General features: G+C 36.8%; 1 protein-coding gene across 6 annotated transcripts in view; it reads left to right on the forward strand.

Moving 5' to 3' along the window:
- PDCD4 (programmed cell death 4) overlaps positions 1-22,936 on the forward strand; it is a 28,769-nt gene continuing 5,833 nt past the window's right edge. For 2 of the 6 annotated variants that reach the window (XM_039354529.1, XM_039354534.1), the window contains exons 1-9: positions 1-130; positions 12,868-13,034; positions 14,136-14,240; positions 15,426-15,725; positions 16,130-16,224; positions 18,793-18,906; positions 20,095-20,316; positions 21,701-21,798; positions 22,733-22,847. In XM_039354529.1, coding sequence (XP_039210463.1) covers positions 14,198-14,240; positions 15,426-15,725; positions 16,130-16,224; positions 18,793-18,906; positions 20,095-20,316; positions 21,701-21,798; positions 22,733-22,847 — 987 coding nt within the window. In that variant the 5' untranslated portion in view covers positions 1-130; positions 12,868-13,034; positions 14,136-14,197. The other 4 variants (XM_039354531.1, XM_039354530.1, XM_039354532.1 and 1 more) reach the window with 4 other exon arrangements.

The raw sequence follows: 22,936 nt of genomic DNA on the forward strand, positions 1-22,936 counted from the left end.
CATGTGGCCAAACGTGGGGAGAAACCCAAGACCTGTTTGAAAACAACCGCAAATGAGTGGAAGGAACTGAAACTGGTTGGCCGAGGAGAAAGAACTAGAAATCAGCGATCAGGGACTTCTGAGGAAAAGGGTGACTTTTCAGCATCTTAACTTTTAAGTTACTTAAGTTCTTTAACGTTCTTCCTGTCTCCTCGTTGTTTCGCCGAAGAAATTAGAAGGATGAAATCGCTCGAGCGCAAGGGGCCGTCTTACTATAGGAGGTGCAAAAATGTTGCTTTCCTCCATTTAAACAAACCCGAGCACGGTTCGCTCCGATTTTTAAAAAAAAGTGCACGGGGACACATTTTGCCTGCCCGTGGTTGAAGAAACTTCTAGAAAGGGAAGGTGGTTGACTTTTCTAGTGGTTCAGTTGCACGAAACCAGATAATTCTAGTTACCAAATCAGCTTTGACCAATCTGACCAGCGTGTGTTTTCGGAAGTAAGTTCCGCTGCATTGGGTAGACCTTGCTCTCAAGCGGCTGTGAAAGGTTGCAGGCTCAGACACACAGCTGCGGGACGCGGCGAACAATATTGAGTTCCATTATGTTCGCTAGAGCTTTTCGCTACGGAACCCTGCATAAGTCTCAGATCTATAACACGTGCGCAGCATTGCAGCTTAAAATCGAGGTGTTTTTTTTTCTTAAATAAGCCTTTCTAAACGCAATAGGACATACTTTGAAGAAATACGTTTTTACTAAGAAGTTTTACAGATCAACCTTACTCGTATTTTATACTCTTAATCAGCCTAGTTGATTTACTGGTTATGAGAAACGGGGCGAGTGCTGTTACATAACGGTCTTACTTTATACGGAGCGGACCTTGTGCATGCCGTGGCTGCAGTTCTTTGACGTGAATCTAAGGCTTGCCAGTGATAAGCTGTGGAAGTATAGGGCTTCCATACCTGGGCTGCAGATATTCCGGGAGAACGCTAGAAGGCAACAAAAACATACAGAAAACTAGTAAATCCTAGATTTCGGGGCCCTATGGAAGATACCGTATGTTAAATTCTTCTCGATTTTTCATTTATGGCCCTCTGAAGTTAGAAAGCAACAGACTGTCCCCATCCAAAACATTGTGGATATCTTTCCTAGCATGGATTAACCTCCCTAATTTTTCCCTCCCTCCCTCCAATTATTTGTATGTTAGAATCGGTAAAAAAGGTTGGTAAGCAGTATCATGGATAATTTTGCTCATATTTATCTGACTGGAAAATAATGTTTCTAGCTAGTTTGAATAGTTAATGCCATTGGATATGGGTTTTTTCTATTTTCTAGATTTATATCCTGATATACTTGAAGATGTGGGTAATCATTGCTTAACTGGAATGTTTATATGTGAATGGTAGATATATTTATTTGGGTTTTTTATATCTTTCAATTCTCACAGGCAGTGAACAGGTTATCATATAACATAGGATTATAACTGGAAAAAAATAATAGAGTATAACTATTGAAAAACATCAAGCGCACAGTTTTTGGGCTAGAATAATACTCATTTGTCCCTAGTCTTCCCTGGAACAGCCATGTTTTCAAGGCTCTTTAGAAACAAATGAAGAAGGGGATAGTCCAGATATCTGAATATAGGGGCTCATGTCAAGTATGCTCAGTTGCATACTTTTGCACTCAACCCTTTTGCACTCAACCCTTTTGCACTCAATTCTGAGGAAGCTTTCTTTTCCTTATCTTGTTGAGCAGACAGATTGAAACATAGAGAAGATATTTCTGAGATATCCAGACCCTGAATCTTAAGGCTTTCACAATAACAAGCAGCACCTTCAATTGTACCTGGGTGCTATCCAGTAACAATTTATTACTTAGCAGGGGTGTTACTTGAAAGAACCCCTTGTTGAACGGTTGCGGCCTCCGAGTAGCCTTCAAGAACTACTTACATGCAGTAGTCCAGGCTTAAGTCACCAGGGTGTGAATAATTGTGCAAAGCCTCTAATTGAAAAAAAATCCACAGCTTAAAAGCGGGGGTGTACAAAGAAAATCTATACAAAATGTTCTACAGATGGCATTTAACACCGGTGAAGTTAACAAAAATGTTTAAAAACATATCTACTAACTGTTGGTAATGTAAGCAAAAACCAGGCACTTATTACCATCTTTGGTAGACATGCCTCAAAGCCAAAAGATTCTGGTCAAGAATACTCTATGGTTAGAATACTCTATGGAAGAATACTCAAGAATACTCTATGGAATTTCTCTATGGTTAGAGAAAATGACTAAAATCATAGATTTTAAGCCAGAATTATTTTTGTTAGGCATAACTGTAGGAAATTATGAGGAGTGTACATATCTAATTTTATATGTATTAACTGCAGCGAGAATTGTATTTGCTCAACAAAATGAAATGGATAGATTGACATTGAAAATGAAAGAGAAAGAAGATTCAGTATACTTTAGAACAGGGGATGCCTTTTATCAGTGGTTAGAAAAATGAGGTAGATAGAAAGGTATTTAACATGTATTAGTAAGTTAAATGTTAGAACCTAGACAATGTGTTGCTGATAAAATACACACACACACACACACACACACACACAGACATAATACAAAAAACAAATAAACATGAACACCAGGAAAAATTTAAACTAAAAACGTTTAATCCAATGCCAAGCTTTCGTCGGTCAGCACTACCGACATCATCCGGGCTTAAAGCAGGTCGATGGGCATAACATCAAGAAAACAGCCAATATACACCTCTCAGAGTTTAAACAATTAAGACCATTGAGTGGACCAATGACGAGCTCCAGGAGTTGTGCGCAAAAAGTGGCCAGTACTATAAAGGAGACTCTCATCGACCTGCTTTAAGCCCTGATGATGTTGGTAGTGCTGACCGATGAAATCTTGGCATTGGATTAAACGTTTTTAGTTTAAATTTTTCCTGGTGTTCGTGTTTATTTGTTTTTTATATAATATGGCTTTACCCAGGATTCGAGTTTTTAATGAAATTAGAAACACACACACACACACACACACACACACAAAACACAGTAAATTTTTGGATTGCTAACTAATTAAGGGGGACTGGGATAGCTATTGTGAGCTAATTAGCTCTCATCAGCCAGATGTACCCTTCTGAGATTCGAACCTGGACTGCTTGCACGTTAGGCAGCTTTGTTGACCTTAAGCTACAGCAGTGATTCTCAACCTTTCTAATGCCGTGACCCCATAATACAGTTCCCCATGTTGTGGTGACCCCCAAGTGGGTGTGGCCACCAATAAGAGGGAGTAGGACAGCTAGGGAAAAGGGAAAAAAATGGCGGACAGCATGGTTTGGCGACCCCCATGAAATGGTCATTCGATCCCAAATGGGGTCCCGACCCACAGGTTGAGAACCACTGAGCTACAGGTTCTTTCTCACTTTGTCACCTGTACAGTGCTTTTTTTCTAAAAAAAAAAAAAAAAAAAGGTGCCGGAACTCACACATGTCATACAACCCGCCTTGCCTACCCTACTAGGTTTCATCCAAAAAAGGTGCCGGAACTCCGTTCTGGGCGTTCTATGAGAAAAAAAGCCCTGTATATGTGTGTGTGTGTGTGTGTATATATATATATATATATATATATATATATATATATATATATGAATGAAAAAAAGCCCTGTGTGTGTGTGTGTGTGTGTGTGTGTGTATATATATATATATATATATATATATATATATATATATAAGCCACAGCTTGAACAGAGGACCTCTTAGCTACAGCCTCACCTAATGCTCAGCAAGAACTACCGTATGAGTAAAAAAAGACCCCCAAACTGCACAGTTCTGTTTGGGAAGAGCAATTCTGGCCAGATGATAGACTCTTTCATCTTGCTTAGATTTAGCCTAAGCCTATTTAATTTATCCAGACCCTGATACTGTAGAATATCCACCACATCTTTTGCCCAGCCCAGAATAGAGATACACAGTTCTCTCTGTAGCTCACTCTGTACCAAAAGATGAATTCTTCCAGCAGATTTGTATAGATGTTGAAAATAGGTAAGATATAGACCAAAGCTGCAACAGTCTGCAATTCAGTACTCAGATGTGATTGCTGCTCCACTGAAAGTAGCCTCTCAGAAAGGAAGATCACTGAAAAACAGTGCCCACTTTCAACTAGCCTAGAAGAATGCCATAGTTGGTAGTATCAAAGGTCCAGCAGAATGAGGAAGCTTGCATTCTCCTCATTCCACTCCCAATAAAGATAATAAGAACAATTAATATAGTTTCAGCCTCTTATGCAAATCTGAATCCAACTGAAAAGGGTCCAGCTAATCAATTTTTTTAATAAAATATGAAGATTGGAGGCTGATAATTATTGAGGCTAGGTACCTCCTTGGCAGCATTCACAAAACAAAGTCAGGGATCTAGTCTTCAAGTTGCAGACCTTATAGCACATAGAACCCTACCCAATTCCTCAAGATGCACAGATTCAAACTGATCCCAAATAATCTTGGAAGACAAGACATTTATCTCAACTGGACCTACTCAGCTAATGTCCAGCTCACAGCAAATACAGTTTAATCCTCCACATACTTAATAACCCTTCTTCCAGCCTGGATTTATCCAACAGGGATAGATAAACAATGCAGCCATCTGCACGCATGTTGCTATTCTTACCACCATGGTAAGTATATTGAACTAAGGTTTTTCAGAAGTGATTTGCTATTCCTTCCTTCCCAGGACTGAGAGAAAATGACTGGTCTAAGGTCACCCCGCTCATAGTGTCTTGGTATGTAGCCTGATGTCTTAATCAGTACATCACTACAACAATGAAGCAATGAAATTACAGTTCAACACATAGGGCATTAGCTAGCAGAAGCATGGACTAGATCACCATTGTTTCTTCAAGCAGGTTTTATGTTTTTTTAAAGAAATAGCTCTCATTTTAGCCTTTTATGATTGAAATGTATTCTACTAAATTATAGCCCTCAGTCTTTTTGCAGTTTTATGCACTGCTTTTAAGAAAAACATGGAAACTAGAAATGAAATGTTAAGGCACTTCTGATGGGGTTTAAAATATGTTCTTCCTATATTATAACCAGGATATTTCTTCAGTCTAATTTCTCTTAGAAAGGAAGATTTCAATTAGTGATAGAAAGTAAAAGCATGCCTCATTTTTTAAATTTTTGGGTATAAATAGAATTAGGAATGTGCAGCTCATTTTGCTTGCAATTATAAAGGAACAGTGATAATAGTTGTCCATATAGGTTATTGCAAAAATGAAGCTGGGAAGAACTTTGCTTAGCTTTTCAGTGATTTGTTTTTCAGACCATTTGACAGATGTTTATGCAGAATCCTGTAGAATAAACAATTTCCATCATTTGCTACCAAAATAAATCTTTATTAAACAAATTTATATGGCTGCCCTACTCACATGTGATGACTCATCCTTTGTTTGCAATTATTTTCTGATAAAGATTACTTTGATGCTGCAATGGCAAAGGTGCTAATTTGAACTCTTTTGAAGAGAGTGTTTTTGAGGAGGAATAAGTAAGATCAGTCTTAGATTCTAAGTGATTTGCTTCAGCTATTTCCTAATAGGAGAAGTGACATGCTGGAGGAGTAAGTAAAGTTTATTAGTTTGACTTTTGGTAAAGCAGCAATAATGGGGATACTTGATTGAATTTTTAGCATTGCTATTTTAAACTAAGATCAGCTGCCAGCTATTCCAAAGTTATGTTATGTAATTAAGGGGGAGGCTCAGTATACTCCACTAAAGCAGGCTAATTGGAAGGTCAGGGAGAGTCTTTTAAAGGGTGGAGTGAGGTTAATCATAAGCTGTAAGTGCACATTCTTGTGTAATGGAAGAGTGAACCCAAATAACATGCCAGCCATTTCAGAGGTGCAGTTTAATGCGGTCTTAGATACATTTACTTTGAAGTTTTTTTTTAAAGATTGCATTTTACTGTATTTTTGACTGTTACTGGGTTCTCAAGTGCACCTACTTTGGTTACTGAATAATTTAATGAACTGCAAAGATGATCTAATACTTTTTGAAAGTGCAAATACTCTAGCAGGAGTGCAACCATAGTTTTCTGTTGGTTGTAAAATGTCATCTATTTACCATATACATGTTGAGGTTCAAAAGGCAGCTTATCGCTATTCTTGAAACAATCCACTAAGTTTACTTTAACGACATAATCCTGTGTGTTTTCATTTAGAAGTCCCATTAAGGAATCTATTCAGGAAATAAATGAGTGTTTTGAATCCTGGGATGGGAATAAGAATTACTGCTGACAAGCTGTTTTGAGGCCATACATTCACCAGTAATTCAGCCACAGCCTGCCTTATCACTTGTTTTTTTTTTCTGAAAAAAGTGGGTTGAATTTACCCTTATAGGTCATCCATTGATAATGATCTTTTCTTTTGATCTTTTACCTTCGAACCTTAGCCTGTTTGACCCTTTTATCTACTATTACTCTCATCGCTGATATCTCCCCTCCTTTTTACTTGACTCTCATCGCTGATATCTCCCCTCCTTTTTACTTGAGATAGTTTCGTCAACTTTTGTCAGGGCGTCACACAGCCTCCCCCAGTTTTTGTTTAAGCACTTCTCCGTAGAATCACCTGGCTTTTCTCCTTTTACATTGGCTGCCTTGGCCAGGGCCAAACTGTCCAATCAGATTCGGGCGCTCGTGTTGGTGTTGCTGGGCAGAAGAAAAACAAACAGAAACCAAGGGAAAGCGAGCACCGGTGGTGGCGACTTAAGGGGAGGGGGGAGCTCCGAGGCCGCCGCCTACGGTAATTCGAGTGCCTCGCTGTTGTCGGGGAACGTGACGTTAAAAGCGGAGGACTAGCCGTACACGTTTTTCTATGTCTGAAGTCGGGAGAGAGTATTATTTTTTATTATTTTTCACATTTCGGAACCATCCATCTCCCTCTCCCGCTTCTCGAACTGGGTGGGGAGGGGGGGGGACTCCTGTGCCGTTTCTTCTGGCACCGTTTGCTCCTTTCTGAGGTGGAGGTTAAGGCAAATCACAGATCTTGTGCGGTTTCCGCTTTCGATTTGTTTTCCTACTCTTGATCCCATTTCACACTAATGACCATTCTGATAGTAACCCTAACTCTGATAGTAATATTGAGGCGGCTGGGGCTCTCCTCCCACAAAAGAGCGTGGAGTGCGCAATGGGAGCCGGCTCTCTTTTAAGCGCTGAGATCCGAGTAAAGATCACTTAAAGTGGAGCGCCTATCCATTCTTTGCTAACCGCGGCTGCTTTGAAAAGGAGACGGTGCTAAGGAAGAGTAGGAAATAATGGGGTAGGTTAGTCATCCAGCTTGCAGAAGCAGAATCTTGCCTCTTTAAAGGAGATTAAAGCACTTGTTCAAGCAACTGCAGCTCTTTATTGCTGTGGCCATCTTCCTCTCATTGTCGGAGTAGCCTTAGACTTTACATTCTATCTTTGGTTTTCACATAGAGACTCCCAAGACACAACTTTAGGGACGGCAATCAAGTTTACCAGAAAAGGGTTCTGGGTAGTTGTACTTATAATTATATAACTGAGGTACATTTGGTAGGTTGTACTTGACTTGCCCCTGTTGCTGAACTGTAATGTTGTAAAGTCAATTGTAATTGTTGACTTCTATTTCAACCACGTTACTGTGATTTGTAAGTCTGGATTTCTGGCTTAGCATTTTGGATGGTCCCTAGCAGTTGTGTAATTTGTATACTTTCCAAAACTGTTCTGTTATTTAAAGTTACCCAAAACATTGTTTTAGTGAAAGTTAGCACTTCAGAATTTCTACTCTGGAAATGTTGGTCTTAGAGTTATTCCCTTTGCTGAAATTAAGATAAATGGTGGGGTTCCTGTGGAAAGACAGATTTCTGTGAGATTCCAGTGTAACAAGAGATGGTTACTGGGTTTACATATCACAGTAAACCATGTTTTACTTAGCATAGGCTCTTAAATTTTATTCAGTTTATTGAGAGCCAGTTTGGTGTAATGGTTTAAACCTCGGCTATAAATGGGAGACTCTGAGTTCTGTCTTAAGCACAAAACCAACTGGGTGATCTTGAGCCAGTCATTCCCTGTCAACCCTGGAAAGAAGGCAATGGCAAATTACTTTTGAACATCTTCTGAAGATAACTGCAGGGGCTAATCCAGGTAGTCAACACTGACTTAAAGACAGACACATGCAAACAAAATCAGTTTATTGCTGAGCTTATCACATGTCATGGATTTTAGTACAGAATGGTAAGCTTCATGCTGAGCCACCCTTCTCCAACCTGGAATGTATCAGATCAATAGATTTTTAACTCCCAGAATTCCCCAGCTAGGACGGTCATTGCTGAGAATTACAACTTGAAGTACATACATCAACTGATAGCCAAATTAGGGAAGGCCACAATCAAATAAAGTATCATATTTGTATAGCCACCCATTCATTAACTCAAATTACAAATCTGAATATAGTGACTCAAATAAATGAAGTTCTGTAAATGGCCTACCTTTGCATTACAAACTACAGTAGTCAGATTCAGACATAATAGAACATCAGTGTTCAACAAGAGTATGCTGCAGTGATCTTCCTGTTTACCAGAGAAGAAACTGATACTTTTTGTATTTATTTCATACATGCTAATTCAGCCCCAGATTATTATATTGTAGGTTTTTTAAACAAGAAAAAGTAAGATTTTAAAGTTGTTCAAATCTTTCTTTTCACATGTTTGACTAGTGCTGAAAAAAATTGATGCTTTTCTTACATGAGGAAACAAAGTTGCTATATTATAAACAGGGATATTTTCTTAGGTAAAAAATAAATAAAACATTAAACGCCAAGTAATAAAATGATTTTAAGTACAGTATTACATTTAATTTGAATTGTGTTTTTATTATTTGATAATGAAGTTAATTTTCTATTCAGTATAACAAACTCATTAAATACAAGATGCGTGGCATATAATTTAATTTCTTTGGCCTTCCTCTTTTTCTCTGAACATCTGCTGGTATCCAGTTGGTTGTGGCCTTTGCTGAACATTGCTCATTCATGTGGAGCACCTGTTCACCAAAGCACTTTTGTCACTATTTCAGAGACTTCGGGAATTATTTCTTTGTAGAATTTCCTTATTTGTGACATAGTTCTGATACATGTGAAGAATCCTTCTGAGACAACGTTGTTGGAAGATCTTGATCTTATGAATAATTCTTGTTGTAGATTTCCAGGTCTCACTGACATAGATAGCAGTTGGTATCACAATGACATTAAATAATCTGATTTTGGTTGCTGGGTTTATAACAGATGTGGTCCAATTGAGCGCATTTGTTGGAAGACAGCAGTTGCTTTACCTATTTGGCATTTCACATCTCCTTCCCCCATCTGTATCCATGATGCTATCAAGGTAGTTAAATTGTTTCACAAAGTTTAAGGCCTGTCCTCCTAATGTTTTGGAGTGATGTTTTGAACATTGCCAACGTGCATCATCTTAGTATGACTTCACTAATTTTTAAGCCCACTTTATTTGCCTCTGAATCAAGTGCCAGTGTCATTTTTCAGCTGTGTCTTAGTGTTTTCAAGTAAACTATGCTATCAGCAAAATCTAGGTCAGCCTTGTTTATTCCATGGAATGTCAAACTCCAACTTATTCATTGCCTTTTTCATGGTATAGTCTATGATAATCAGTAATAAAAATGGAGATAGAATACAATCTGCTGTATACCAGTATTAATTGCAAATAAGTCAGTACTGCCATTTTCAGTTTTTACACAGCACTTAGTGTTGTTGTAAAGCGTTCTGAAGATATTGACATATGTTTGTAAATAAAATAACCAAGATACTAAACTTTTTCAGCACTTTTCAGAGCTATAGACACGCTATATTTGTTATTGCTAAAAAGAGTGACAATATATTCTGTGTGCTGTTCAAAGCACTGTAGATGGGAAAATAAAAACTTTGTTAAACAAGGTTTAATTTATGCTTAAAAGAGCAAAAGGTATGTAATGGCTCAGTGGTAAAGATGCTGAGTTAGACTGTTAAAGGTCTACAACTCTGTAGTTCGAGACCCAAGTGCCGTGAGAATGGAATGAGCTCCTGTTGCTAGTCCCAGCTCCTGCCAACCTAGCAGTTTGAAAGAATACACATTCAAGTACCATATTTTCCGGCGTATAAGACAACTTTCTAAAGCATGCAAATCGGCTCCGATGTCGGGGGTCATCTTATACACCGAGTTGTCTTATACACCGGAAATTACGGTAGTTTCCGGCTTATAAGATGACTTTCTAAGCATGCAAATTGGCTCCGAAGTCGGGGGTCATCTTATATGCTGAGTCGTCTAATACGCCGGAAAATATGGTAGATAAATAGATACCACATATAAACATGTGGGAAGGTAACAATGTTCCGTGTTTCACCTTATGCTTTGTGCTGTGGCATGATGTCATGTAAGCCACATGACCACAGAAATGTCTCTAGACAGCGCTGTCTCTTTGGCTTAAGAAACGGAGTTGAGCACTTCCCCCTAAAGTCTGTCATGAGTAGCAGGGTAAAACCTGCAGGGACACTTTTACCTTTACCCTTTAAAAGAGCAAATTCAAAATGTACTATAAGCCATAGTTTTCTTAATATTTAAAGATCTAGCAGGAGATATGACTTGATTTTAAAATGTCAACTAATTATATTTTCTTTTTTATTTTATTTTTAAATGTATTTAGCAGGTGGCAGACTTCCCCTATTGGTCTATAATTCTTAACAGAAGTTGAGTCTTGTTGTTCTTTTGGTAATAATATATTGGTCTCTCTTCACAATTCTGGCATTGGAGTGCCCTGTAAAATAGAATTCACCACTGTCTAAAATGGTTGCAAAAATTGATCTTCAAAACATTTGTAATAAGAACCTGGCAATACATTTGCCTCCTGGTGTCTTTCCTATTTTATTTTATTTTTTTACAGTTTCTGATATCTGCTAATAGTTATAGGGATATTCATAATTAGTCTCTAAGATTGTGAGAATTTAGGTAGGTTCTATTTTTAAAATACTCAGTTATGCGTTTCAAGGAACTAGTGTATATGCTATACAAATTGGAATAAAAGTCATGAAATTTTTATGTATATATGCATCATCCAATAATACAGTGCTGGCATCCTGAATTTTCAATATCCTTTTTCCTTTCTTGATTGATAAGTAAACCATTTCCTTGATTTATTTGCAAACTCAAATTCTTCTGTTTTGCATAGTTCAATTTAGTTTGTTTTTCTTATATTTAACATAGGTAATTGTCATGAAATGTTGATCTGATATACAACAATTGAATTTGTCCGTGTTTTTTATAAACCATCTTTTAAAAAAAAACCATCCAAAATAGCCTGCAATTTTTCTTTGGATTTCTTTTTCAAATCCCATTATATTGAATAAAGTAAGAACTCTCTCATAAAAGTTTTACTTGTATCCCAACCAAACTTTAAATCAGTGGTTCTCAACCTTTCTAATGCCGCGACCCCATAATACAGTTCCCCATGTTGTGGTGACCCCCAACCACTTATACATCACCGGGTGCCAGGGGCGTGGCCAAAGAAAAGGGGGAAAAATGGCGGACAGCCTTGTTTGGCGACCCCTGTGAAATGGTCGTTCGACCCCAAATGGGGTCCCGACCCACAGGTTGAGAACCACTGCTTTAAATCAATATCTATTTAAATAGTTATCAAAAATAATTTCTTTTTACAGTCATCTACTACTAATTCTTTCTGTAATAGCCCTTCATTTTATATCTACAAAAATTTGTAGATTTTATCTTAAATATTAAACTGAGTTATGGTTAGAAAGTTTAGGTAAAATATCCACCTTAGAAATCTTATTTGCTAAGTTCTTAAGAATCCATATCATGTCATTTCTTGAAAACCATCTGTGTCTTTCTGAAAAATAAGCATATATTTTAGCAGTACTATTAATCTGTCTCTAAGTCTCTACCAAAGCCAGATTATTTATTAAATAATTAAAAAAGTAATTTTAACTTTTGTCCTTTCTTTTGACACTTTAGTTTTACTGAACTATTTTTTATGCCAAACTCAAATTGAGAAATAAAGTGTTACCTCAATTTAGCTGAGCCCAGTGGATTTCATGTGCAACACTCAAACAGATTCAGTGACTAATACAAATGAGGCAATACTCCATTTGGATCAGTGTAGGTAATGAAATGATTTAAATAATCAAAGTACCGTATTTTCCGGCGTATAAGACGACCCCCGACTTCGGAGAAGATTTGCATGGTTAGAAAGTCGTATAAGACGACCCCCGACTTCGGAGAAGATTTGCATGGTTTAGAAAGTCGTCTTATACGCCGGAAAATACGGTAACATTTTCTATATTTAAGTAATATTTGTGAAAAATGATCAACCCTCTGATGAATACATAAACCATTCTTTTAGGTGCTGTGACATTTAACTATGGGTTTATTGGATAACCCTATGTATGCTTATACACTATTTGCCCCTCAGAAGTAAGTTTCTTCAAGTTCAAGGCTTTTAGATGAGTACTTATAAGATCAGTCACAAGTATAAACAGCTTAGAAATATGTTATTTTTCAGTTTTCAACTCTAAGCTAGTGGATGTTTTTCCTTCCTGGGAGGGAGGTGTGTTCATCCCTTATTTAAATAAATAATGTGAACAAGATGTTATTTTTCTATATAGGTTGTTGTGATTATATTTGGATGCAAAGTCTTACTGTCAAGAAAGCTTGATAGTCCCACACCATAGCCTGAGTTTGATTTAACTACTATAATAATTGTATACTTTGTATAATGTACATCTAGTTGATAAAATTCAACAGTTTATAAAAGTCATACTGGGTTCATAAAGCACTATTCTGTTACTGATTTTGCTACTTAATTATTTTTTCTTTTGCTTTCAAGGAGACTGACTTTATGTAATGGAAGACATTATCAAGACAGAAGGAATTAATTTTACAAATTAATCAGTTACTTGAACATCTTGAGTTCTTGAGAAAGATCTAAGTGAACTTTTCTAGCAAAAAGAAAATACATCAGCAACCTGTATAACTTGTGAATGATTGGCTGAGGTAATGCAGAAAAACCCCTTGCTGTGAGGTATGAAGTAAGATACCTGATGTCATAATATGAGCCCTTAGCAATGCATGGTATTTGCTTGTTAAAGGTGGAAGAAGAATGTGGAGAAAGAAGTTATATGGGTCAGATATTGACTGAGAACTTTACTGGGATTTCTTAATATTTAATAAAAGGCTCCCAGGTAAATTTTAATATTCTGTTAGAATGGTTGTCTGCTTTTTTTCTGATATATGTATTGTTACCATGCTACCTAAACTCAGTGTGATTAGAAATAAAACTTGTCAATGGTGCTAACTTATTTCAAAGTACTATGTTAAAAATGTCGTAAAACTTAACAATTCAGGGTTGACAAGTGAACATAGAGTAATAGAAATTCCTGAAATTGATTATCTACTTTTAGGGTAAAATAATGCACACAAACAAAATGGTAAGATATGTATAATGCTTTGTGAACTACAAAAGAGCCCCATATAGACAAATTAGGCAACCAGTATTGGTAATCAATTTCTATTAAAATAATGGTAATAAGATTCTATTTAGGACATACAGTTTTTTATGTATGCTAAAGGGTACATATGTGAGGTGCAGAGTCTATAATTGCTCTTACTTGTATTGAAGTGTACAAGTATGCAGATATTTTGATTTGTTAAAAGGTTGCTCAATTGGTGAAATAAGAATATTATCAATCGAAGTTTTAAAGAGATAACAAGTAGCAAAATGAAATGTTTTTAAATCATGAGAATATGTTCCTTTTGCTAACTCACTGTTAAGTAACACTATAGTTACATTATTTTAATATTCACCAAGTAGCTGTTGTCAATTTGTCAGGAAATATAGTTCTCGTTAGCAGTCACAATTGGGATCAGCTAATTGGGACCAGTCATTAGGCAAAGCGGTCACTAAGTGAAACCGTGACTGTGCTTGTGATCTTACTTAAGCTTTTTGTTTATAGACTTGTGAAGGCTGTAAATGTGAGGATTGAAGGCGTTACTTTTTCAGCCCTAAATGATGTCTATGTGTACAGGATTTTCACAAGTTACTAAAACTGACGTAATTATGCTAAAATTTTCTTAATTCCCCTTTCCCTTAACTAGGTCAGAAACAAAAATAAAAACTTCATTTATATTCAGTGTAGTTGAAATACTATTGAACAAGTATGGAAGTAGAAAATGAACAGACAGAGATCATCAATACAACAGGTAAGAAAAAATATATATTCAGGAAAGGAAAAACTTAAAAAAGGTGAAAGAGTAGGAAAAGTAAAAAAGGGATTCACAAGTACAAAGAAATTAAAGCTTTTCAATATTTCATTAATTGATTGTAAGTAACTAAACATATTTTATCATTTAAAAACCTGAAAATTGTTCTTAAACTCTATATAGAGTATAAATATCAGGAACAGTAGTCAATACAGTGTGAGTCATACAATGAAATTGTAAACTATGATAAATCCTGTCCCTGCTACTAGGTTCATTTTAATATAAGAAATTCTATAAAACTGAATTCTATAAAACATATAAAGAGGACCTCATATTTTGGATGTGATACAAATTCATGTATAAATTGTAATTTAGGAATGGTCTCTAAATTGAATTAGGTTTTTCTCCACATAATATTGACAGGACACATTTTCTATAGGATTATTTAATCTAACATTTTTTCCCCACAATGGCATGCCAGTTGTGTGTGAGAAGCTCACAAACGTCCAAAAAAACTTTCCAAGCATTAAAAAAAAAGATATTTTGATGACCTCCCTAGCATAATATATGATTTATACCTGAAAGTAATAGGTACATGAATGCATGCAGTAGGAATATTTAATTTTTTTGGAAATTTCATGTATGAAATGCCAGATTTTGAATTCAAAGCAATTGCTTTAAATTTGGAACAGGCTGTTTGAAATATACACACACATTTGCACACACATGCATACGCACACACAATCTTAAGTATAATTGGCCACCAATTTTTTGAAGAACACAACTAATAGATCCAGAGCAGTTGGGATTTATCAGTGGACCATTCTAACTAGTCCTCTATCATTGTGTGGATCAAGGGGATTTGTGATTTATAGTTTGATGAGGAAGCAATTTATTTGTGGCCAAATATTGATGTTAATGTCCATGTTCAGGTCATGCCTCATCTCAGTAGCAATGGTCCACGTATTTAATTTTTTTCAGCTATAATGTGAAGTTAAAACCATCAAGAAAATCTAATTTTGCATCATAGGTTATTTTAAATGCATCATGCTGAATTGTGTGCTCCATTATGACTATGTACTCCCCAGAACATTTGTATGTGCTTTCAGATTTATGTTCTTTTCATAGGAATAATTTACGTTGACAACTAATTGTGTGTGTGTGTGTGTTTGTTTCTTTTTTTAGAACTGGATAATCTTAGTGATACTCCTTTTTCTGGTGATGAGGAAAATGGTGGACCTGATGAAATAAAAGCTGAAATCAATGGCAACTGGAACCCCGTAACATCTATTAATGAAGCTAAAATCAACGCCAAAGCAAAGAGACGATTGAGAAAAAATTCCTCCAGAGACTCTGGAAGAGGTGACTCAGTGAGTGATACTGGTGAAGCCCTGAAAAGTGGAGTCATTGTGCCAACAAGTCCAAAGGGAAAATATCTGGATAGGCGGTCTCGTTCTGGAAAAGGAAGGGGCCTACCGAAGAAAGGTGAGTGCTCTGGGTTATTTTAGCAAATAGCAATAAGAGGGTGGTTTTTACTTTGCTTTTTTCTCCCTGCCAGTCCTTTGTTGCTTTTATTTATTTTAAGCAATAAGATGAGCAGCAAAGAGATTTAAAAATCTAAAACTCTTTAAGTTTAATATTTGTCTTAGAATTCTTTGAAAAAAAGTTAAGATTCCTAACTTTAATGTTGACAAATATTGATACAGTTAATTAAATGAAGTGGTGATTTAAAACAAGCATATTTAATGTATTAAAGATTGTGGCATGTCATCTTGTCCAAATTGAGAAAACACTGACGAATTGTGCACATGACTTTTGAAGCTTTTATATATATCATTGCAGTCTTGTTTTTACATTTGGTCTTAAACTCACTCCACCCCTTTGACCAGGTGGTGCAGGAGGCAAAGGTGTTTGGGGAACACCAGGGCAAGTATATGATTTGGAGGAAGTGGATATTAAAGATCCCAACTATGATGACGATCAGGTAAAAATGTTTAGTTTGTTCCTTGATTGTTCAAAATGAGTCCATATAGTCTGCTTCCCTATTACGTGCAATGCTACTGTGGCTACTAATTTATACTTATACAGCTCTTCTGTAATTATTATATGTATAATTGGCTGTGCAGGACTTCGGATCTGATTTTAAAGAGATTTTTGGAATGTGCAGAAATATGAATGCATTGTGTTTTTTACTTTTTGCTTTGACCATGCTCCCTTCCTTAGCCCTACTTTTAAAAGCTAAAGTCGTTTTTGAGTCAGTTCTACTCCTGGTGACTTCATGGAAATATCTCTGTACTTGTAGTCCTCAGTTTACAACCATTTGTTTATTGACTACTAAAAATTACAATGGTACTAGATGAAGGGACTTATGACAAAGGCCTGAAGTTCTGACCATTGCAGCATCTCCACAGTCATCTGATCAAAATTCGGGCACTTGGCAGTGTGCTTACCCTTAACGTGCATTGGAATGCTGCAACTCCGTCCTTCTCATCATTGGCCAGGAGGCTGTGGTTGACTAGATCCACTGATGTGCAGAAATCTGACTAGATCCACTGATGTGCTGGGCCTAACCGGCTTAGGCTGGAAAGCTTTAGTCGGTTAGACCCAGCAATGTGCAGGCCTTCTCCCTCACCCCTGGCACTGCTTAGAAGTCTAGTCTTTTCCCTGCTCCACCACTCCTGGAAGGCCCAGTGGTGCACAGGGCTCTTCCTTGCCTCCTAGGTTACCTTCCTATGCCTGGAAGGCCTCAGTGGGTAGGCCCAGTAGTACATGGGCCTCCTCCCTCCCCCCAACTCCTGTTCTGAGCCAACCTTGAGAAATGTTACTTCTCTAACTTTGAGGAAGATTGCCTCTCTCTTGAGGAAGAATGCCTTCACTAGCTTTCTAGCTGAGCCTCACATTGGCTGGCCCCACCTATCAGCACCTGCAGGAAAGGGAAAGGTAAGTAGACCCGTGTATGGTGGGGCAGGAATAAGGCCAGGCATTTTGGGAGTGGAGGGCAGGGATGAAGCCAAGGTGTTGCTTTGTCTAGCTGGCCTAAGTCAGATTTCTATATGCTGGTGGGTGCCGGTCCTCCAAAGACATCCCTGACCTGTTCAGTCGCTTAATGATTGCAACAGGGAGAGCTGAGATTGTTTGTTGAGCAAAGCAGTTGTGGGTGTTTCGCTTAACAACTACAATAACTTACAACTAAAATTATGGATTCAGCTGTGACCATAAGTTGAGGACTAACTATAGTTTTGGGGACAAACATATGAAAATGGTTTTCCACTCCCTTTTTCCTAGATGTTTCTTTGATTTGCCAGTTTAATTGCTATCACTGATATTTGTTGGTTATCTTCTATTTGGGTAATATTCTGTTCAAGTCTGTTTGATTTTTGAGATCAGCTAAGCAAAACTGTGTGCAATGCTAAACACATTTTAAAAGTTTGTACAAATCCTTGACTCTAAAATAATTAAATACCTTTGTTTTAAAATTTGTGTATGTAGCTGGAGAGGTATTCAGCACACTTAAGTTTTTAAAAGCCTTTGTTCTGGCCCCAGAATTGTGATAATGTTCAGATATATTAGGTATTCTACCTTCAAGATTTTAACTGTACATTTTGTTAATTTGCCATAAGAGATTAAGATAGAAGAGAGGCAACGTGGTGACAGAAACAGTTAAGTAGTAGCAAACTATAGGATTTCAAAGTCATATTTGTTTTCTCCTGACAAGTCTGGGATTTGCAATATAGGTGAAGATCACATTGACTGGGTTTATATACTAAGCCAGTGGTGGTGAACCTATGGCACGGCTGCCACAGGTGGCACGCAGAGCCCTTTCTGTGGGCACGCGCGCCGTTGCCCCAGTCCAAGGCCTTCAGCTGGGTTTTATAAAACCTTTTCGTTTTAGGCTTCTGCCGCCGTGTGCAAAAAAAAAAAAAAAAGGTTCAACCAATTTCAACTTCTCGCAGGAAAAGAAAATATGTTGCAAAGTTGGAATTGATTAATTGAACTTTTTAGTCCCACCCAGTGTGCTGTTACCACCACAGCCATGCCCACTCAATGGGCCACACCCACCCAGTGGGCCACACCCACCCAATGTGCCATGCCCACCCGGCACCCAACAATACATAAGTGGGTTTTGGTTTGCAATTTGGGCACTCGGTTTCTAAAAGGTTCACCATCAGTGTACTAAGCTATAGCATAATTCTGCATGTTTTTGACTGGTTTATTTTTGAATCCTATGTGAATTAGCACAATATTAAGTACGTTGTTTTTATTTTATTTATGTAGTTTAAAAATCCTGTTTTACACTTATATATACACTTACATTGAGATTTGTGTAACCTAAAATGTTATTAGTGAAATACATGCAAATTAATGTAACTATATTATTGTACCTATTTACAGAAATGACTTTACTGTACAAAGCTTAATTAGCTTTTACTGAACAAAGTATTAAATAGAGAATGATTTGGAAAGCCTATAAACTTTTACATTCAGCAGATAAATATTCTTAATATCCACAATATATTTGTTTAGTAAAGCATTTTGTCTTTGTTTGAAATAGGATAACTGTGTCTATGAAACTGTAGTTCTACCTTTGGATGAAAAAGCATGTGAAAAAACATTAACTCCAATAATTCAGGAATATTTTGAACATGGTGATACTAATGAAGTTGCGGTATGTCTAATTACTTTTCAAAGGCAGATAATGAAGTTTAGAATGTCTAAAGAATGGAGTCTTTCAACCCTTTAGATTTTACTGTATAATTTTAGTATATGTAATAAGTACTTGTATAAATAAGATTTTTTAAAAGAGTTTTGTCATGCTATTACTATACCCTTTATGCTTTAGAATATAGGCATATGTTTGTTACTGTTAGATTTGAAATAGTTTATACCTGAAGTTGCAAGTTTGAAGCAGTCCACTTCAAGTTCAGGACAATTAACTTGTATTACTAGAGATGGACCAGTGCCATTCTGGTATTCCAAAAGTGTTCTGAACTCTTTTGATTTTAAATCACCTTCTGTTTGTTCCCATCTAAAAAATTCTATAAATTTTGAAGCAAACATATTTTCTGTCCACCAAATAAATTGACTCACCCAAAAAGTTTCCCTAGCACAGCGGTTCTCAACGTTTGTATGACGGCGACCCCCGTCACACGGACGTGCCGTGCATGCGCGCATGCGCGGTGCGCATGCGTGGCGTGCCCCCCATGCACGGTGCGCATCCGCAGCGGCGCCCCCATGCGTGGCGCCGCCCCCCATGCACGGCGCCGCCCCCTGAGGGGTAAAAATGGCAGATCGCGTTGTTTGGCGACCCCCGTAAAATGGTCATTCGACCCCAAATGGGGTCGCGACCCATAGGTTGAGAACCGCTGCTCTAGCAAAATGGGCTTGTAAAAGAACTAATTTATTCCTTTGTGTTTATTATGTAGATCAGTGGTGGCGAACCTATGTCACAGATGCCAGAGGCGGCACTCAGAGTCCTCTCTGTGGGCACACACGCCGACGCCCCAGTCCTAGGCCTTCAGTTGGGTTTTATAAAATGTTTTCGCTTTAGGCCTCCGCCACCGTGTGCACAAAAAAAAAAGGTTCAGTCAATTTCAACTTCTCGTGAGGGAAAAAAAGATCTGGAATTGATTGAACTTTTTAGTCCCACCCAGTCTGCTGTTACCACCGTAACCACGCCCACCCAATGGGCCACGCCCACCCAATGGGCCACACCCACCCAGAACTCGACGATGCGTAAGTGGGTTTTGGGTTGCAGTTTGGGCACTCAGTCTCTAAAAGGTTCGCCATCACTGATGTAGACTATCAAATTATAACACTCAAAAATAAAATGACAGTTTACTTTCTACTGTTCTAGGAAATTTTGAAAGATCTCAATCTTGGTGAAATGAAATATGGTGTTGCAGTGTTGGCTGTGTCATTGGCATTGGAGGGAAAGGCTAGTCATAGAGAAATGACTTCAAAACTTCTTGCTGACTTATGTGGGACAGTTATTTCCAAACATGATGTGGAAAAGTCATTTGACAGGCTTTTAAAAGATTTACCAGAATTAGTACTGGACACACCTAGAGCTCCACAGGTTGGTTTAGTACATCTGTTTCTAATAACTGCTTCAGTCCTAATCTGCATTGATACTTGAAGTAAAGTATTTTAGATGTAAGTATGAACGGTAGAATCTTTTTCAATTAAAGGTTTTATTTCTGAAATGGATAGATCAGCCAAATCTGTCCAGTTTCAGAAGGTAAACTCTAGTGTAGGAGCATGGTTTATATCTCAAATTTGTATTTGTTTATATAAATTATATTGAATATTTGTTTCATTCTTACATAGTCCACCTGCATATGTAACATTTTGAATACTCTTGCTACTAATCTCTTTGTCTCAGTATATTCGGGTTGATGATGTATTAGTTTGGGTTTACCAAAGTTTACTGACAATTTACATTCTAACTACTCAGAACCATATTTTAGTATTGTAAATATACACATATCACTTTTAAAAAAATCATTAGAAAAATTACTGGTAACAGAATAAAATGAAATATATTTACTTGCAAACGTTTCCTAAATGAAGTGCTAATGATACTTTTAAGTGAGAAATGTTTTTGCATGAGTTAATTTTAAATGAAAATGTTTTCATTTGGTTACTTAGTTCTTGTCTTACATTGAATTCCCTGTATACATATTTCCTTCTGTTTTGTCCTATACATTTGAATTGGGGGGGAAAACCCACACTGGAATATGATCTGGAGTTAAGAGGTGGGAGTAAAAGTAAACATATCTTTTTTTTCTCTAGCCTGAGCATTTCCAAATGTACGTTAAGTAATATTTTATATACACCTTTTATACTTTTGATATATACCTTTTATTAGCAATCAAATGATTTGTATTTTCGTCATCTCTGTTTGGTAAGTACCTATTGTCCCTAAATTGTAGATGGAGAAGTGGAAAGTTGTTTACATTTAATTGTGGATCTACTGACATATAGTTATTACTCAGCTTGTGCCTCTGTTAAGCTGTGACTTATTTAAGACTATATATATTGATTAAGTCACAGTTGATTAATTGCAGTGATTGAAGTGGTATGCAAGCATGTGTATAAAATAGATGATGGTTTTCAAATTGTAATAGCTGGGTTCAGACAACCTGTTAAGCTCAAACCAAACAAAATCTCATAGTGGCTTAGTTAGATGTTTTATCTAGTCTTAAATAAACTGAAAAGTAATTTACTTAAAATGTATATATTTGCTTTTTGTTTTGAGAGGATAATGGTAAAAATGGAGGGGTTACTTTGAGTGAAAGATGCAAGCTAACATGCTAGCTTTGCCCTGTGTTGCTGCATATGCCCAGCAAGGAAAAATGGTCTCTGTTTATTTCTTTCCCCATTTTATTGGTATATTCTTGTTTGGTACAGTATTGTATTTGTCTCAGCTTTGATCTGAAAAAAATCTTTTTTCTTGGCAGTTGGTAGGTCAATTTATTGCAAGATCTGTTGGAGATGGAATATTATGCAGTGGTTACATAGATGGTTACAAGGGTACTGTGGATTGTGTTCAGGCTCGGTAAGTGGTTTGCCTTGCAAATTTAAATCATGCATTATATCCACTAGCTTTTAAATACTTTATAATTTTTATTACAAAGCAAAAAGTTAGATAATGATTGTTTTGTGATTTTGCAAGAAAGTAAGTATTCCAAAACAGCAATAAAAGGACAAGATGCAGGGAAAGGCAGGGACTTAATGGAAGGGATAGTGATAATGGATTTTAAAATTCATTTATATTAGATTTGTATAAAAATTACTGCAAAAATGCAGTATAAGATATCTTAATATGGAATTGTCAAATGAGAACAGAAAATTCAGACTACAAAATAAAGTTTTAGCCTAGTTCAGACATATCATATACTATGTTAAATGTTTTTATTTTTATCTTGATTAAAGAATACAAGTATAATTTTTATCTTAATTCTCATTACTACAAAACCTAAACTAAGCTATTCAAACTTGTACCACAAAATAGTCACGTTTGGCTTTGTGTTTTCTCAAACAAGCCAAAACTGATTTTCACTTAAGTTTTATGATGGTTAGGATGTTGAATGGTAATGGAAAGATTCAAGTTCAAATTCTTACTTGGACATGAACTTGGAACCAGCTTTTGTGTTTAATTGTATCTTACCTAATAGGATTGTTGTTCTGAAAATAAAGTTGGGGAAAACTCTCATGCGATACCCATATTTGAACTCTGAGAAGAGACAATATTCTGGAAGGCAAATTATACCTAATTTAAAAGCTGAAAAACCCTTTTCTTAATGACTCCTTGCCATGCTTCAGCAATGTGTGATACTGAGAAGATTCATCTGTCAGTGCTAAACTATACTTTAGTACTGTGTCTGACCAAATTGGTAATTTAAGGTTTTCAGATAAAATTGTGACTATATTTATTTGCGATTGCTTGCTCTGCATATTAAGAAACTCATTACAATCCATTTCTTTTATAGGGCTGCTCTGGATCGAGCTACTGTACTGCTGAGCATGAGCAAAGGTGGAAAACGCATAGACAATGTATGGGGCTCAGGTGGTGGGCAGCAGTCTGTGAAACATCTTGTTAAAGAGGTAATTAACACCCAATGGTTTGTAATTGGTTTCATATTTAATTATGGATTCAAGATAATTCTGGCCTGAAGCAACACATTTTTAAGCCC

Source organism: Crotalus tigris, unplaced genomic scaffold (assembly GCF_016545835.1).
Source record: "Crotalus tigris isolate CLP2741 ecotype Arizona unplaced genomic scaffold, ASM1654583v1 scf7180000018556.678853, whole genome shotgun sequence".
NCBI classification, from domain to species: Eukaryota; Metazoa; Chordata; class Lepidosauria; order Squamata; family Viperidae; genus Crotalus; species Crotalus tigris.